At 41.5% G+C, this 19315-nt stretch overlaps 1 protein-coding gene across 1 annotated transcript; it reads left to right on the top strand.

Annotated features, from left to right (window-relative positions):
- Positions 1-1479: 1479 nt before the first annotated feature.
- On the top strand, positions 1480-17140 carry LOC117669260 (B-cell receptor CD22-like). The gene is made up of 11 exons (XM_087876710.1): positions 1480-1576; positions 2774-2831; positions 4122-4535; positions 5778-6068; positions 6689-6961; positions 8592-8861; positions 10445-10858; positions 12637-12930; positions 14306-14581; positions 15930-16193; positions 16895-17140. The coding sequence occupies exons 2-11, from the start codon at positions 2798-2800 to the stop codon at positions 16906-16908; spliced, it is 2544 nt and encodes an 847-aa protein (XP_087732836.1). The 5' UTR covers positions 1480-1576; positions 2774-2797; the 3' UTR covers positions 16909-17140.
- The last annotated feature ends 2175 nt before the right edge of the window (positions 17141-19315 follow it).

Genomic DNA, 19315 nt, shown 5'->3' with positions numbered 1-19315 from the left:
CCATGTTTATACTTATACCTGTTATCTTGTACATGTTTGACTAACTAAATAAAAAAAAAGTTTGGGTTAATGTAATGAAGGCTGCAAGAGCTGTTCCATGGAGAAGAAGAAGGATGTTCTAGGGTGGAAGAGGTATTGACCACAAATGCTCATAAAGGTAAAGAATTTATGCAAGCAGCATAAGTTTGCCAAGTGCAATCTGAAATCCAGAATCTCTGGTCCCTTCCAGAAAACAGGCTCCTGCTGTCCTTCTGCCTTGCTGCTGTCAGACTCCAGAGGCTGCATATAACTATCATATGGCCTTGGCCCCCTCTCTGCCTCTGATGCAGAGCCCTTGTCTGAGCTTTCCCCAGCCCCCGGGACTGGCCCAGGTTCCTCCCCAACCTCCTCAGTGTTTGACTCTGCTGCCAGCTCTGCTGGCCGCCAGCGAGCCACAACAGTGTTACTTGGAACCCTGACATCAGGGTTCTCCATCAAGGGCCCAAACCAACTGGCAGAGGCAGTTTTAAGGCTCTTCTTGAAGGCCTGAAATGTGAGAAAAGATCTCATCTCCAGAAACAAGATGTTCCAAAGGGCAGGGACCATGGCAGAAAAGGCTCTTCTATATCCCACCAGCCAAAATCCTTGGCTGATGTGGTCCACAAGAACAAGTGGGGCTGGCCAATTCCATTGGGGCAAGACATTTCCTCAAATATCCTGTAGTCATATTAGTAGAGCAGAGGAGTGGTGCAGTGGCCTAGAGGTGGAGCTCTCGCCTCACAATCAGGAGGCTGTGAGTTCGATCCTAGGTAGAGGATCAATATTTCTCTCTCTGGACATAATGAGAATATATCTGCTGAACAAAACTCTGCATTGGTGACAAGAAGGGCATCCGGCCATTAAAACACTCTGCTAGCTCCGTTCAGTTGCCCAGACTCCATCCCGCAAGGGATTATGGGGTCATTAAAAGATGATGATGATGATGATATCAGTAGAGCTGAGCTGGACTCCTGCTAACTACATGGACATTCCAGGTACAATATTCTAATACTAGGTTACTTTGTTCTTTTAGAAATTTTAGGATCCCAATTATGTTCGTGCTGATCTGGGCAGTTGTGATACAGAGTCTCAAACGTCCATAGAACTCTACCTTGAAAGAAGGAATCATAGCCTTTCCTATCTAGAGACTAGCCAATCAGAAAAGGCAAGAATGGTTCAGGGTCCAAGAACACTGCTTTCCCTGGGAGAAATGCCAAGCTACAGTGAGAACTGAAATATCTTGATGATTTTTTATTGCACATATTTTAGAAGCAGAATCCAGTATTATGTGTGCAACACCATATAAATCAAGCTTCTAACTTTTTCCACCCGTTGAAAATATAATGGTCAGATAATAATGTCAGCTATTTAGTTGCCAATAACCGTCCTTGACTTATTCCATTATCGCACTTAAATGTTCCCCAGATATACAAACATTTGATTTGGGTAAAAACATGCAGATGTAAACACATGGCAGAACTTCCCTCTGCTTTTCTGTCCTATTTGCTAAATCCTCATTTCCAGACAAGAACAGTGGATCTGAAATTCTATTTTACTGGTGAGTTAGTTCACCTTTATTTTATTTTGCTTTCCTCCCGATAATCCAGTGTCCCACTAAATTATAAAAATAATATAATACGATTGGGAGGGCAAAGGTGAATTTGAGTTGTAGATATGTTCTCAGCATTTTCTTTTAACTAACGGTGTTGTATGGGATGGATTAGATAGCATCAGGGTATTCAATACTATCGTATACTGTAAAATAGTTGATTTGTAGAAAATAATTTGAGAGTGTTTTATAGCCAATCTAGTGAATAATTCTCAGGCTGTGTTGCAGCTGAAGTTTTCTAAATCTTGTGTCTATCTTGTCTAGTGGAGATGGGAAGCCTGTAGATCAGTGTTCTTCAACCTTAGTAACATTAAAACATGTGGACTTCGATTCCCAAGATTCCCTAGCCAGCCATGCCAGCTGGGGAATTCTGGTGGTCAAGGTTGAAAAACGCTACTTTAGACCTTGATATATTGGATTCCAACTCTCATTATCCCTGATCATTGACCACGATCAATAGAGCTTCTGATTGTTTATGCAGTCTACATGCAAAGTTTCTTTTTTCTTTCTCTTGATCGCAGAAACGAGAGTGAAGACAAATGGCAAGATTCCTAGATTTTTGTAGATCAGGAATTCCAGTTTAGCTCATAAGATGTTTGCTACCTTGCAACCTGAAGCATTCCTTGGTTAGAGGATAGAATAAAATAGAATAGAATAGAATAGAATAGAATAGAATAGAATAGAATAGAATAGAATAGAATAGATCTTTATTGTACACTGTATTGTACACTGATAGCATATGCACCAAAGACAAATTCCTTGTGTGTCCAATCACACTTGGCCAATAAAGAATTCTCTTTCTCTCTCTCTCTCTCTCTCTCTCTCTCTCTCTCTCTCTCTCTCTCTCTCTATCTATCTATCTATCTATCTATCTATCTATCTCATTCATCCCATCAGCATTATGAGTTGCTCACTTTACAGCATTCATTGCAAATATTATTAATAGATTGTATAGATCAGGACTAATGGAATACACGTGCTTGTTTAATGACTTTTCTTGTGAAGGTGATCGCTGCTGTAGCAGTCTACCCTTTGTTAACTGGTTTTCCTTTTTAGCTAAACTTATGTGTTGGTCAAAATCACCTATCAGTGTATTCACCATGAATGATGAAGGCCATTGTCAACCATATACTTTTCTTTTCCCAGAATTGGGAATTACATGCTCTGACGATGAGGCATTTCCTTTGGATGTTGTTCATTCCAGGTAAGGAAGTAGGTTTGATTTGTCTCAATCAATATAGCAATAGCAATAGCCGTCTCACTTAGACTTATATATCACTTTACAGTGCTTTCTAGCCCTCTCTAAGCGGTTTACAGAGTCAGCCTATTTGCCACCAATAATTTGGGTCCTCATTTTACCCACCTCGGAAGGATGGAAGGCTGAGTCAACCTTGAGCCTGGTGAGATTCGAACTGCCAAATTTGCAGTCAGCCGGCAGTCAGTAGAAACATGGTTTAAAATACATCACACTCCATTGCTCTCTCAATCTATGGCGAAACAGGGTCTAGAATTTAGATTAATAGGGGTAGAATTAAGGTTAGAGCAAATTACATGGAGTCAACTGGGTAGATGATATTTTTTTCATATTTGCTCAGGATCTGAAGCAACCTGAACATCCTGAGACTGGGATACTTAATGATCACCTTGCTCAATTCTATATGAAGGCTGAAACTACATCTATTAATACTGGCTATAATAACAGAATCTTGCAACTCTGACTCTGCATTCTCCTTCTACTCTTGCATCGATACTCATGTGAATTAGGGCAGGGGTAGGCTTCAAAAATTTTAGCAAGGGGTTCTCTGCCCGGTTGCTGGGTGGGCATGGCCATGGTGGGTGTGGCTTAGTCAGCCTCCTGCATCATCGCGGGGGGTGGGGGGTGGGCATTTTTGCCATCCCTGGGCTCTGGAGGCTTTCCATAAGTCTCCAGGAGGGTGAAAATGGCCTCCCCAGGTTCCGGAGACCCTCTGGAGGCTGGAAACGGGTCCATTTTTCGCCGTCCTCAAGCCTCCATATATGCGTCATGCATTAACCTGCATCCAAAATGGGTTGCGTGGGGACTCCTGGGAGGGGCGGTGTGGGGTGGGCAGGGCCAACCAGGAGTGGGATTTGGGGGTTCTCTGAACTGCACAGAATCTTAGCTAGTGGTTCTACCGAACCCCTATGAACCCGCAACAGCCCACCCCTGAATTAGGGTACTGGCTATTGCTTCCTCCCCCTTGTTGCTTTGGTAATAGATCCTGCCTTAATCTTCCGGTGGGTAATCTTTCTTATTAAACAATATTAGACTTATTATATCTTCCTTATTAGACAATACATAGTGCTTGCATTCTGGAACACACTTCACTTTGAACTTCATGAAGATCCCAGGATTGATCTTTCAGGCATTTTTTAACACTTGGATTTAATTGAGGCCTTGCCTGGGTGTATATAGCATGTATTCGTTTTCTGCATCAATACCAAAACGTTGATCATGATTTCTCCTCCATTGTAGGCTTTTGGTGTTATGAATCCCCGCTGAGGATCAATCCCAATTCCTTGGTGGCCTGGACAGGATCCTGTGTCTTAATCCCATGTCAAATTGAGGAAAGAATAAATTCTAAGAAAATTGTTGCCACTTCTGTGGTTTGGTATTTTCAGCCTATTTTGAATATGACTTTATTTGACTATGTTGGCAGCGTCTTATACAATAATTCCAGAATCCCAAACGAGGATGCAAACCTACCAACTATTGGTTTTGAGGGGCGAGTGAGGTTTGTTGGGGATTTAACCAAAGGAAATTGCAGCTTGATGATTACTCAGCTCCAGAAAAAAGACAATGGCACATATGTGATAAAAGTCACTGCATCTGTGGAAAATCAAAGTAATCCACAGATACTTCATACTTCAGCTACACTGAAAGTTTCTGGTAAGAACTTTGAAGAATGCTTTTCATTTCTTCTCTGACCTGGAGAGGTATTGCTCCTTAATTTGGATATAATCTCCAACATCTTGAAGTCTTGCTTGCAAGGTCTCCATTGAGGGTTTTCCATTCAGAGATGATGTTGAATTGCTATCATCAAGCAGAGAAAGGACCTAGAGGGCTACTCATAGAATAGAAACGCGTTGGTCTACATCGGGGTCTGCAACCTTAAACACTCAAAGAGCCATTTGGACCTGTTTCCCACAGAAAAGAAAACACCAGGAGCCACAAAACCTGGGTGGGCGTGGCCAACTTGACACCACTCACTTCCACCAGTCACATGACTCCCTAGCCACGCCTACCTAGCTGGTCATTAGGACAGAGAAATGGTTGTTAAAAAACACCGGGAACCACAAAACCCTTTTGAGATCTCTTTCTCTCTCCCTCCCTCCCTTCCCCCTCTCCCTCTCTCCCCCCCCTCTCTCTGTATCTCTCTGTCTCTGCCCTGGCCACTTCTCCATCCCCCGCCGTCATCCTTACCTTCTCAGGCCAGGCGAGGAGTGACTGGGAGGTGAGGGCGAGGGGTCAGGACAGCCAGTGGTGGGATCACCCAAAAGGGAGCCATAGAAGAGGGCCCAAAGAGCCGCATGTGGCTCCAGAGTCGCAGGTTGCTGACACCCGGTCTACATCTTGCTGCAGACTGGCAGAAGGATGTGACTTATGGAGAGTCGAGTTGCTGATGTTCAAGAAATTTCTTCTTGTCTAAGAACACTTGAAGTCCATAAAATCAAGCAAATCCTAAAATACGTTGTTTCACTGGCTTTTTTTTTTTTAATTTGATTTATATGCTGCCCTTCTCCGGAGACTCAGGGCGGCTTACAATGTGCTCAGCAATAGCCTTCATCCTTTTGTATATTTATACAAAGTCAGCTTATTGCCCCCACAAACTGGGTCCTCAATTTACCTACCTTAGAAAGGATGGAAGGCTGAGTCAACCTTGAGCCTTGGTGAGATTCGAACCTGCAGTAATTGCAGGCAGCTGGTCTTAATAACCAGCTTAATAACAGGGTGCCTTAGACCACTGTACTACCAAGGCTTTTAGTCTTTCCAACCCTTTCAACCTGATTACATTATCCTGTTGCATTAATACACACGCCATTTAGCATGTTGTGTCCCTTTCTGAATTCTTATTTATCAGGCCACAGTTTTTCTTCCTATTTGTATCCCTTTTTTATTTTCTGGATACAGATTTGTTTCCAAGTCCCAAATTGGAAATCTTGAAATGCCAAGAAAGGTGGGCCCTGCAAGTGGTTTGTTCTGTGCCTTCCCATTGCCCAGAAGATCCAATAACAATGAATTTCAAAGGCCTAGAGAAGCATTACCTGACTTCAGAAACTATGATGATGGATGATGGAGTACTGCGGAAGACAGTCACCATTCAACCAACTGCGAAACCTCGGAAGAAAACAATAACCTGCCAATTGAGCAACAAGGACATGTCACAGAAATCATCCATCATCCAGGAGCTAGACATGAAAAGTGAGTGTGAAGCTGGGAAGAAATGAAGGACCTTGGATGGGTTTTTCTGACAAGAATAGACAAGTCCATAAACCATTGGAAGTCCTTTTCATTTAGTATTGTTGCATTCAAAGTCCATCCTGTCTTTCTCTTTTGTCCTTTCCATATTATTGTCACTGGATTATGATCCGCCCAAATGTTTGAACCAATATTTACTTCTTGTATATTATCTATAAATTCTGTTGACGTCCATATCATATCTATCCTTGACCACGATAAATGTCTATTTGAATAAAAAGTGAATTGTTTTTCTTTCAAATGTTTTTGTCTCCAATATCTTTGAATACTCAGTTCTTCTATCATTGTGAAGAAGGATTTCCGCAATATTTGTCTAGATTTTTTGTTTATCTTCCTTGTTTTATAGTCCAAAGCTTGATTCCTGGTTATGAATATGGCCGTGGAAGTATTTTTTAAAAAAGCAGCTGAGATATACCATTTGACATGGCTTCTTTCAGGGACATTAAAAAAAATTACAAAATGACTGCATTTTTGAGAATATACATTATCTTCTGAAATATTATCCCTGTTTTGTTTTCTATACAAAGCTCCTCACTTTGACCTGTTGGCTTTATTTTTTCCAGATTGTCCCAATGATGTCCAGGTTTTCATTGTGAATGATCCACTCATAAAAGAAGGAGATATTGTCACTTTGAACTGCTCTGTGGGTGGTAGTACCTCTAGTACCATCTGGTTCAACTGGTGGAAGATTGATCTCCATGTAGCTAATTTTAAATACAGCAGTTTAAAGCTGTTGACCTTCCCTGCACATTTTGGACCAGTGACATCATACAAATGTGAAGCATGCAATACTTATGGCTGCACTTCATCTCCGCTGCTCACTGTGGATATCTTCTGTGAGTATTGCCAATTACTTAATCAGCAGAAAGCCCTGAAACATCAATTACTGGCAAATACAGCATGTTCAGGAGATGAAGCTGCTAGAAGAGGGAGATTGTAGGTACCACTCAATCAGTGTGAGTTAAGTGGCACCCAGGTGCAATTGGATTTTCCTCAATCTATTTAGATAGCAGAAAAATCAAAACACATCATGGGTCAAAAATAAAGCCTGGAGAGACTCACCTGGCACCTGTACTCTCTCTGTGTGTATGTGTGCTTTTGAGTTATTGTTGACTCCTGGTCTCTACCTGGACTACTCCTTGCATTTTTCTTAACAAAATTTCAGAAGTGTCTTGCCATTACCTTCATCCTAGGGCTAAGAGAGAGTAACTGGCCCAAACTGGCCGAAAGATGATTAGGGGAATTGGAGGCTAAAACATACAAAGAATGGTTGCTGGAACTGGATATGTCTAGTCTGATGAAAAGAAGGACTAGGGGTGATATGATAGCAATGTTCCAATATCTCCGGGCTGCCACAAAGAAGAGGGAGTCAAGCTCTTCTCCAAAGCACCTGAGGGCAGGACAAGAAGCAATACGTGGAAACTAATCAAGGAGAGACGCAACTTAGAACTAAGGAGAAATTTCCCGACAGTTAGAATAATTAATCAGTGAAACAACTTGCCTCCAGAAGTTGTGAATGCTCCAATACTGGAAGTTTTTAAGAAGAGGTTGGATAACCATTTGTTCGAAGTGGTGTAGGGTTTCCTGCCTGAGCAGGGGTTTGGACTAGAAGACCTCCAAGGTCCCTTCCAACTCTGTTATTCGGTTAAGGTCACCTACCGGGCTTCCTGCCTACTCACGTTCTTCTGGTTTCTATCCCAGAGTCTTAATCACTTTGGCTCTCACTTGCCATGTATTTCAACCCCAGTCCTAATCATCTTAGAACTTCACCATCTTATTGTTACTTACAGAGGATTTGCATATCCCTATGTGGAACCATTTTTACCTACAGTTATAGCCAATAATATGCTGGTCAATGTTTAACAATCAGTTCTGTCATTTCCATTGCTACCACTGCACCATGTTGTCAGACACTACATAGCTGATCAGCGTACTAGGTATCCTGGCTCAGTTCTGTTCTTACCTGGCTTGCAAAATTCAGAAAATTTAACAGTTGGTTTTACAAGCCAAGATGAGTTAGCTCTAACCCAGGGGTCTGCAACCTTAAACACTCAAAGAGCCATTTGGACCCATTTCCCACAGAAAAGAAAACACCGGGAGCCACAAAACCCTTCCCGTGCCTGACTATTTCTTGAGCAGCCACAAAACTAGCATATGTAGTTGAATTAAACATTCTGTTTTTCTTCTGAAACTTTTCTTGGATTTATCCATGGTTGGCCTACCGGGGGTTGAAAAGCTCAATAAATTGCGTGCCAGCAGGGGTTGCACATTGCTGGTTGTGACGCATATTTTGAATGACAAGGAGGCACAGCAGAGGGGTGAAAGAGCCATATGCAGCTCCAGAGCCGCAGGTTGCTGACCCCTGCTCTAACGCATCCTTAGTTCCAGTGCATGAAACCCAAGCGAAAGCAAATGCTTTTGCAGTTGGTGATGTTAATCTTATGCCTTTGTTTTATCTTGTTGCAGTTGCTCCCAGGGAAGTCAACATTCGGAAAAATCCAGGAGGCCAGATTGATGAAGGCATGAATGTTGTGCTGCATTGCGAAGTGGGTGAAGCAAACCCCACAAATCTCTTTTATACGTGGTATAAAGATGGGGAAATGATTTTATTGGATTCTCCCCATGCATACTTGAACCTTACAAACATAGATCCAGCACAAACTGGCAGCTACTGGTGTGAAGCCGGTAACAGTGTGGGCAAGGCACTTTCTCCAAAAATCACACTTCATGTTATCTGTGAGTAAAAGCATGAGACCATATGACAATGGATGTATGATCAAACCTAGTTCCTGTTACTAATCTCTAGTGATGGATGTTTGTGTAGCTTTAGTGGGAATTGGAGGTAAAGTTTCCCTTTCTTGGCCATTAAGATAGGAATCATAACGTGTTGATTAACAATTGGCAGCTTTTGAATGGAAGGTACATTTACACCAATGAAAGGCTTGTCAACTCACGAAGCATTCCTGACCTGCTCTCGAGTTCCCATAGGCAGGGGGATGGCGAATCAAGCCTCGCAGCTGCATCAAGGAACTTGAACATCAGTCAAAACAAAGCACATTCCAGCCAGCGATTGTGAAGGCCAACTCCAAGGAGACCCACAGTGGCCGAAGGGAGTAACTTCTACAGCCTGCGAAATTGCTTTGTTTGGAAATGTGACTGATAACACACCTTGGGGGGAGGGGGGAAACAGGGTCAGAGCCAAGGCACGAATTAAGTGAGGTCAGAGTTGGCTTGCTTTCGGGGTTCCGATTGACGCCCTAATTAAATCATGAGCCTTAAGCCAAGCTTCAGAAGAAATCCAGTTATTTATTAGGAGCGCCATGTTTGCACGAACCAAGTGAAGCCAACTTTGACCTCACTTAATTCGCACCTTGGGTCTGACCCTGTTTTCCCCATCCCCCAAGGTGTGTCACATTCCCCAACAAAGCAATTTCGCAGGCTGTAGAAGTCACTCCCTTTGGCCACTGTGGGTCTTCTTGGAGATGGCCTTGACAATTGCCAGCTGGAATGTGCTTTGTTTTGACTGATGTATAAATTCCTTGATGCAGCTGCGAGGCTTGATTCCCCATCCCTCTGCCTATGGGAACTTGAGAGCAGGTCAGGAATGCTTCGCAAGTTGACAATGCTTGTATTTTCAGATATATACATGTCATGATTTGAAAAACCTTTTCAGTTTGTGCTTTTCAAAGGCAGAGAAAGCCACGCAAAGAGAGAACCAGTCCATTGTAGTACTCCGTACCGTGAGAAAATATTAACATTGGTTCTGTCATAAACAATAAGCATAGAACACCATTGGACTGTGTCTGGCATGAGAAACCTTAATTATACCATGAAGTTGTTTCTGATTCCTAGCTTCGACACAGATATTCTCTATGAGATATTTCACCTAACATCTTATGAATTTTGGCCAAGGATACTAAAAATCTGATTAAAAAAAAAATTAGGACACACCATGTTTTCAAAAGTTGCCTATTCTTAACGTACAACATTTAGACGGGCTACATAAATATTTGTAAACCAGTGGTGAAATCCAATTTTTTTTACTACCGGTTCTGTGGGCGTGGCTTGGTAGGCATGGCTTGGTGGGCGTGGCTTGGTGGGTGTGGCAGGGGAAGGATACTGCAAAATCTCCATTCCCACCACACTCCAGGGGAAGGATACTGAAAAATCTCCACTCCCACCCTACTCTGGGGCCAGCCAGAGGTGGTATTTGCCGGTTCTCCGAACTCCTCAAAATTTCCGCTACTGGTTCTCCAGAGCCTGTCAGAACCTGCTGGATTTCACCCCTGTGGTAAACCATAATGATTTCTCTATTGCAGGTTTCCATTGCGATGAAAATCCAATAAGCATAGTTCCTAATTCTTTGTTTGCTTGGGAAAAATCCTGCGTGGTGATTCCATGCCACATCAATCAAATGCCCAGTTCTGGAACAGTCAACGCCACAGGCATAGTGTGGTATTTTAAGCCTTTTGGAAACAATATCTGGAGCGAGGGGAAAACTATCCTGTTGTACAACAGTTCTCAAACCTCTGGAACCATTACAACTGTATCTGATAATGCTTTACCGAGCCGGACATGGCTCATTGGGAATTTAACCAATAGAGATTGCAGCTTGCTGATCAGTCCAGTGCGAACACTTGACAGTGGAACGTATGAAGTAAAGGTGACTGTTTCAGTTGACAAGCACCCATGGCAATTCAAGCGGTTCCTTACTGCTACACTGAATGTCACAGGTAAGAAATGTTCAGTTTGAATCTCACCTGATAGAAAGCTCTGGGTTTTTTTTTATGTTGGTGTGTGTTTTTCCTGCAAGAAGCATCTTTGGTAATTGATAGCTTCTAGTATACAAATTAATGCAAGATTAAGGACAGATGATGTGTGTTCGCTAAGTTTTTATATATCTTGGTTCCCATCAGACTTTCTATCTCTCGTTGGCTTTAAAAAATAAAAATCTCCCCTCTCTTTTGTCTACATTTTGGATCACCTTCAAAGCTTCAGATCACAGGAAGGATAACAGAAACAGATTTCAATTTATCACAGAATCATAGGGGGTTCATCCCAAAGTGCATAGCTAAATGACTATGGAGATTCTCAGTCATCCAGGTCATGGTTGTCCCAAAGGTGCTTTTTCAAGGGACAACTGGACTTTCTGATTTTTCACTGAAGACGTTTCGCATCTCATCCAAGAAGCAGCTGCTTCTTCTTCTCCTTCTCCTTCTCCTTCTCCTTCTCCTTCTCCTTCTCCTTCTCCTTCTCCTTCTCCTTCTCCTTCCTTCTCCTTCTCCTTCTCCCTCTCCCTCTCCCTCTCCTCCTCCTCCTCCTCCTCCTCCTCCTCCTCCTCCTCCTCCTCCTCCTTCTCCTCCTCCTCCTCCTCCTCCTCCTCCTCCTCCTCCTCCTCCTCCTCCTCCTCCTTCTTCTTCCTTTTCTTCTTCTCCTTCTCCTTCTCCTTCTCCTTCTCCTCCTCCTCCTCCTCCTCCTCCTCCTCCTCCTCCTCTTCCTTCTCCTTCTAGCAAATGGCAAAAACCCCGGTTGTTTTGTCCGCTGATAAGTCAATCTAATGTGCAAACCCAGAAAAAGAATTAATTCACTAACCATGTAGCAAACAAAATAAACAGCTTGGTTTGGTAACCGCATGTAAATTGATTGTTGAATTCGTTTGTTTCCTGGGTTTGAACAATCTATTTTTATTGATTTTGCTAGGCTTATGGACTGCTCCAGTCATCAACAACTGTGTGCAATATATATCCCAACCCCCATAAATTGGTTTAAAAAAAATATAATAATAAAAAAAAGAAAACAAATCAATAATACTATACAAGCTACATATAACCCCAGGGACAATAATTAATATAACTAACAATTAAAAGAGGTTTCCTTATCAGAGACAAGAAGGTCATGGCATCCCAGCCTTTACTATATCACAAGCCAGCAAAAGCTACACAAATAAACCGCTGAGTTTTTAAGAGGCCTGAGTTAAGGATATTGAACAAAACCTCATAACTGAAAGGGCTGTTAGTTTTTAGGAAAAGGCTGCTTAGCCACCTCTCATGGATGGTTTTATTGAGTTAATAAATTAGACCAGATCATCCCTCTGGTCTTTTCCACCCAACAAGTTTATGATTTACAGAATCCAATTTCCTGCTCCTTAGAACTTCCCCAACAGGTCATTTTTTTTCCAGCTTCTGTTTTGGTGTGACTTGCTTGGGAATTCTGGGAGTTGAAGTCCACAAGTCTTAAAGTTGCCAAGGTTGAGAAACACTGCTCTGTTTGGACAGATACAGGAAAGGACCACCCATCATGCTATTGATAAGTACCATTGTTGAATAGCTGTTACCATTGAGAGGTTTTTCCAAATCTGAAATATTGGAGATTTTTTCCTTGGTAATAACGGTTTCATGACTTGGAGAGGAGTTTTATAGCCTCCTCCTTTATAATCTCTTCTGATTCTAATCTCAGCATCTTTTGTGCTTAGTCTAAAAGTATGCTATTGATTTTGCTTCCTCATTTGCAGAGTTACCTCCAGAGCCCACCCTGGAAACTGTTCCTGTAAAGACCCAAGAGAAAAAGCTAACCCAAGTGATATGTTCAGTACCTTACCGCTGCCCTCATAAGCTAGTAAACTTGACTCTCAATGGTTTAGAAGAGGAGCACTTTCCACCGCAAAAAAGGACAGTTGGAAATGGAGTGATTCAGACTGCCCTGAGCTTTGAACCAACGTGGGAGGACAATGGGAAAATGCTGAGCTGTTTGTTCAAGTCAGGGGCAGAAGTGTTATCTCAAAGCACTATGAAGTTGGACGTGAGATGTAAGTGTACAGTGGAGAAGGAAATTGCCCTTTTGAATGATGCTGCTGTCAGGATAGGATTTGGGACTAGAAGTTTAGGAATCCACCCAGCAAATGAACAGAAGGCCTTCAAGCAGGGGTGAAATCCAGCAGGTTCTGACAAGTTCTGGAGAACCGGTAGTGGAAGTTTTGAGCAGTTAGGAGAACCGGCAAATACCACCTCTGGCTGGCCCCAGAGTGGGGTGGGAATGGAGTTTTTGCAATATCCTTCCCCCAGGAGTGGGGAGGGAATGGGGATTTTGTAGTATCCTTCCCCTGGAGTGGGGTGGGAATGGGGATTTTGCAGTATCGCTCTCCTGCCATGCCCACCAAGCCACACCATGCCCACCAACCGGTAGTAAAAAAAAAAAATGGATTTCACCACTGCCTCCAAACATAGCATGGTTAGTTCTGAAACTAATGTAGTCATATCCCACCACTGCCACTACCGGCTTGCCCAAACTGGGGCAAACCAGTAGATACCCACCACTGGTGAGCTTGCATGAAAGCTGAAAGCTATGGAGTTCCATGAATGAATATTGTGAAGCTCAATGGTGTTGATATCTCTGTGTGTTTGTAAAAGAGCCCATGCATATACTATGCTGGATGTTCTGTTGCAATTTAGTTCCTTCCAAAAAGGAGAAATAGCATGGAAAGTGAGAGGGTTTAAATACACAATTTAAACATAGTTCTTTTTTCCCATAACCTCAACATGGTTCTCTTTTTCCATAATCTCAATGTGGTTCTCTTTTCCCATACCGTAATCTCATCGTATGTGTACTTTACATTGGGGCATTCTTTTGATGGATGTAGACCATAGCAGCTACAGTGAAGAAAGCAATGTAGATTAAAGGGAGGAATTAGACCAAAGTTTCTCAATCTTAGCAACTCAGCTGATTTCAACTCCAACAAGTCTGCTGGGAAATTCTGGGAGTTAAGATTCCAGATATTTTTAAATATGTGGATTTAATCAGGGATTGTTTCAACTAGTTCATTTTTGCCAGGCAATGCATATGGGTCTATACATACACATTCCTTAATATTATAATATACTCATGTCTATTTCCTCTACCGAGAAATGTATTGATTGAATAAGACCTTTTTATTTCACCAGGCTGGTCTGGCCTAACCTTTCCCATTCTTTTTTAATGTAAATTTTAATGTAAATTTTAATTTGTTCTTAACCTGGGGTTTTAAATTTGTCTTGGATTAAATTGATTTAATTCGATTTTACTTCTGCTCTTAATTTTTGTATTCTATGTGTTTTATCCTGTGCCTGTTCACCGCCCTGAGTCCTTCGGGAGTAGGGCGGTATACAAATGAAATGAAATGAAATGAAATTGATTTGATTTTCCAGATGCTCCCAAGGATGTCCAGCTTGTTATTTTAAATGATCTGCCCATTAAGGATGGAGATACCATCGCGATGAGCTGCTTTTTTGGCAGTAGTAAGCCCAGCGATAATTGGTACAACTGGTTTAAGTCAGATCCCTCTACGATTGAATATAAATATAGTGGTCCAAATTTAATGACCTACCCTGCAACATCTGGACCTTACAACACTTCTTATGAATGTGAAGTATGCAACAGGATTGGCTGCACTGCATCTGCAGTAGTCACAGTGGAGGTCTTGTGTGAGTAACACTAATGACTTTGAAAACTTGAATCACCAAAGAAAGGAAATACAATAATGCTCTCCAGAAGGCATGGGATTTTGTAGGGAGGAGAGGTAAACCAGTTAGCGAATGTATACTTAAGGTCAGGAGATGTGATGGGTGATGGCCTGAAAGCAGTGTTTTCAAGCTTGACAGCTTGAAGATTCGTAAACTTGAGATCTGGGAGTTGAGGTTATTTATTTATTTATTTTTGGTTTGATTTATATGACGCCCTTCTCTGGAGACTCAGGGCGGCTTACAATGCGTTAAGCAATAGCCTTCATACTTTTGTATATTTTATATAAAGTCAGCTTATTTCCCCCACAGTCTGGGTCCTCATTTTACCTACCTTAGAAAGGATGGAAGGCTGAATCAACCTTGAGCCTGGTGAGATTTGAACTTGCAGTAATTGCAGGCAGCTGATGTTAATAACAATGCATAATAACAGCGCTTTAGTCTGCTGCGCCACCAGGGCTCTTAATAATCTTCAAGTGGCCATGGTTGAGAAATACTGATCTGTGGGGATTCCTTCCTATGGAAATGGCCTCCTATGGAACAGAAGGGATGACCCTCCCCCTGAACTCACTCCCATGGATTTTCCAGAGTCTCTTTTAAGGGTCATTGAGGTAAGATGTCATTTTATTGTATTATATTATAACAATTTGAATTCCTAAGAGCCGTGGTGGCACAGTGGTTAGAATGCAGTACTGCAGGCGAACTCACTGCTCACTCCAGGAGTTTGATTCTGACGGGACTCAAGTTTGACTCAGCCTTCCATCCAGAGGTGGGTTCAGCAGGTTCTGGCCAGTTCTGGAGAACTGGTAGCGGAAATTTTGAGTAGTTTGGAGAACCGGTAGTAAAAATTCTGACTGGCTCCACCCCCATCTATTCTCTGCCTCCCAAGACCCAGCTGATCAGGAGGAAATGGGGATTTTGCAATAACCTTCCCCTGGAATGGGGTGGGAATGGAGATTTTACAGTATCCTTCCCCTGCCACGCCCATCAAGCCACACCCACAGAACCGGTAGTAAAAAATTTTGAAACCCACCACTGCTTCCATCCATCCAAAGTCGGTAAAATGAGGACCCAGATTGTTGTGGGCAATACGCTGACTCTGTAAACCGCTGTAGAGAGAGAGGGCTGTAAAACTCTATGAAGCGGTATATAAGTCTTAAGTGCTATTGCTGTTGCTATTTTGTACAATCGGACTTTTCTGCAGTAGAATTAACACGGGTTATAAGGTGGCATCCTTTTCCTGTGCTCGGTCCCAGATGGTGATATGGAAGGGGCAAGTCATCTCCATGTGAAACTTTATTCTGTCTTCCAGCTGCTCCCAAGGAGGTGAAAATTCTGCAACAGCCAGAGGGGCGCGTCCATGAATTTGCCAAGGTTGATCTGAAATGTGAAGTGGAAACAGCAAAGCCCATGGATCTGACTTTCAAATGGTATAGAAATGAAGAACTGCTGGATTTTACAGCCCATGTCCTGAGCATCTTCAAAACAGATCCCAACCATTCGGGCATTTATCACTGTGAAGCCGAAAACAGGGTGGGGAGATCACGGTCCCCGGCTTTTACACTGCATGTAGTTTGTGAGTAGTCGTTGTTCATACCTCTAGTTGCTATGCTTGAGACATCTTCAGTCATTAATCTGTTCCATCTCTCTTTGTACCTTTCGCCGTGCCCTTAAGACTTTACCGTTTCAACAGGCTGGGCTGGCTTAATAACGAATTTTAATGGGTGTTTTAGTTTTAATATAGGGGCCAAAATTATTTAATATGTTTTAAATTGTTTTTAAATTTTATGGATTTACGTATTTTATTGTGGCTGTGCGCCGCTCTGAGTTCCTTGGGAGAAGGGCGGTATAAAAAATTAAATAAATAAATAAATAAATAAATAAATAAATAAATAAAAAAAAAACATACTTTTTGCATTCTCCTTCTGGAAAAAATGAACAGTTGCAATGAGTTTGCATGCATTTCCTCCTAAAATATGCACTCTCCTCATAATCTAGACTCTTTTCTGGTGTTTTTCTACCTACCTTATAAAGGATGGAAGGCTGAGTCAGCCTGGCGAGATTCGAACCTGCAGTAATTGCAGGCAGCTGGTCTTAATAACAGGGTGCTTTAGACCACTGTACTACCAAGGCTCTACTTGTTACAAGTTACTACTACTATCTTGTAATAGTAACTCATAATCTGTTCCTCTTTGAGGTTGTAAAATCTAACTGGCACTATCTTAATGGCTCACAAGATAGTATTTATTTACTTCTTTCTTTCCCTTATACTTGAAGCTTCAAAGCATTAACCTTTGAGGAACAGAAGAATGGAAAAAGACTCTGACATGGAGAATGAATGGGTCCCATTGGAAGACCTGGAAGAAGTGAAATGGAGAAGAGAGGAAAAGAAAGAGAATTCATGCTATTTTCTTGTGGAGTTGGATTTATTTTACTTTACTTCATTTTAACTGTTACTTGAACATGTTTTTAAAGAAAGAAAAGTATAATTTTTTTTTTAAATAAAAAAGGACATTCTTAGAATCAGTGTCGGTGTGCTCCTTATATTGCTAAAAACTAATAAGAACAGGAAAGGCATTTGGTACCATGTCCATGAATTTTATAAGATACATCAACAAATTGCAGCTTCCTGCAATAACACCAGTGGAACTGCAAAAAACTGCGCTACTCGGAACATCGTACATCTTAAGAAGGTACTTGGTTGATAACTAGGACACTGGCAGCAACCCGTATCAACCATTAGCATCAGTTAGGGTTGCCAGGTCTGCTTCCAAAAAATAGCGGACAAGCAGGGTGGGGGTGGGGGGTTAAGTAGTAAAAAAATAAAAAAAAATTACAATTAAATTATATATTTTCTTATAAAAAAGAAAGTCTTTCGAGCGCTATAAACAAACTTAACCAACGTGTTGGAACATGGCGCAAAACTTCATGGAATTCGGACTCGCAAAACTTACGTACCATTTCATCATAAAGCTTTTGAATAAAAAAAATGTCCACTATTTTGTGAAAAAAAAATAGTGAACATAATGTGAAAAAAGCGGACTGTCCGCTCAAATAGTGGACACCTGGCAACCCTATTTTCAGTTGACTGAGTTTCATGTTTAATGAATAAAGTAAATAATAATAATAATAATAATAATAATAATAATAATAATAATAATAGAAGAAGAAAAAAGAAAAGAACAACAAAAAAGTGCAAGAAAAAGTTAAGAGATACAGAAATGATTTCCAAACTTCTTTTGCAACAGACAATTACTCCTAAAGTGGTCGCAGATCATCTGTTTCGCGGAGGTGTGTTTGGCAGTTCTCCCCTTCTCCCCCTCATCTCCTCACCTCGTGTCACATCACTGCAAGCAACTAAAGGAAATGGCGGCCGGCAACTGTGCAGGCGCTTAATTAGGTCTTATTCTGGGGTGGTGGTGGTAGGGCTTATATTCAGCCCATGCGCAAATGACGTGATAGGGCCTACTTTTGGGGTAAGTCCTATTTTCGGGGAAGCACGGTATAATCTGATTGTCATGCCTGGAAGCCATATTACCTTTGTGCCTTGAGGATCCAGGCCTGCCACAATCATACCATGGGAAGTTGGGAGTGGGGATTGCATGAGTGTAGTAGAGATAGCCATAACAAACTTCTCTAAGAGAAGTTCAAGGCCATGCTGTCCAGCAGCTGTGCAAAGAGGAAATTGGAGGATGTCTTCTGTTAGGGAAAGAACTGATTGGAGCTGTGTGTACATGTGGGAGATGTGGGCAAGATCTTGAACTTTCTTTTGTGTGAGGAAAACCCGGAAGCTTTCAGATTCGGGTTTTCCCAAATGTGCCAATATGACATCCCTCATAAAAGTTAGCTTTGAGGAACTTCAAGCCTCGGAGTTTGATTTCGTTGGGGGTGTTACTTGGAACTCTGACACTGATTATAATTACAATCTAATCTGGGGGTTAATAGTGAACACTTTGGGGAACTCGGATTTAGTCATAGCTTTTCCCCAGCTTGGTCATTGTTTGTCACAAACAGGTTAAGCTATTTGAAAATTCAACTCAATCCAGAAAATTTTCATTGTTAAACTGCAGTTGTCAAACAATAATTTTCTGAAGTGATATTAATCATGCAGCTAATTCAAATTATCAAGCATCAATTCAGAATTTTCGAATTGTGCTATTTTGCAGCTTCAGTCTTACTGGTATTTTCTGCCTAAAATAGATACGGGAAGTGGGTGAAATTAAATGAAAGAAAACTATCTGTACCCCACCCACCCCCGAAGCTTCTTTTTTATTCACTAAATGAACCTGCTACACCTGGTAGATCATTTGCACATCTGCATAGAAATAAGAACTGTTTCTGAACATCACTTATAGTTTATTTTTTGTGTTGAAGCAATCAGATTTTTTTTTTTTGGTAAATGTAATAGAATCCTAAAACTGAAAGTCATTTGAAAGTCACTGAAACTAGCACTCTGTCAATGGTCAAGCATCTCAGAGAGATGGCCTTCCAGCTTTTCTTTGAAGACCTCTAGGAGAACTCATCATTTCATGTGGCAGCCAATGGGAACAGCCAGATATCCTTAGCTGTCCCAATCTCTGACACTAAGAGAGATTACATTTACATTTTATATTATATTATATTACATTTACCAAAAAAATAATAATAATCTGATTGCTTCAACACAAAAAATAAACTATAAGTGATGTTCAGAAACAG

This window comes from Pantherophis guttatus, chromosome 10 (genome assembly GCF_059756535.1).
Source record: "Pantherophis guttatus breed Tessera chromosome 10, ASM5975653v1, whole genome shotgun sequence".
Classification (NCBI taxonomy): domain Eukaryota; kingdom Metazoa; phylum Chordata; class Lepidosauria; order Squamata; family Colubridae; genus Pantherophis; species Pantherophis guttatus.
This window is presented reverse-complemented; position numbering and strand designations above follow the sequence as displayed.

Coding starts and splice junctions, on each gene's coding strand:
- LOC117669260 (XM_087876710.1), top strand. CDS start 2,798: ATGAGGCATTTCCTTTGGATGTTGTTCATTCCAG. Junction 10,859..12,636: donor TGCTACACTGAATGTCACAG/GTAAGAAATGTT, acceptor CCTCATTTGCAG/AGTTACCTCCAGAGCCCACC. Junction 14,582..15,929: donor AGTCACAGTGGAGGTCTTGT/GTGAGTAACACT, acceptor TCTGTCTTCCAG/CTGCTCCCAAGGAGGTGAAA.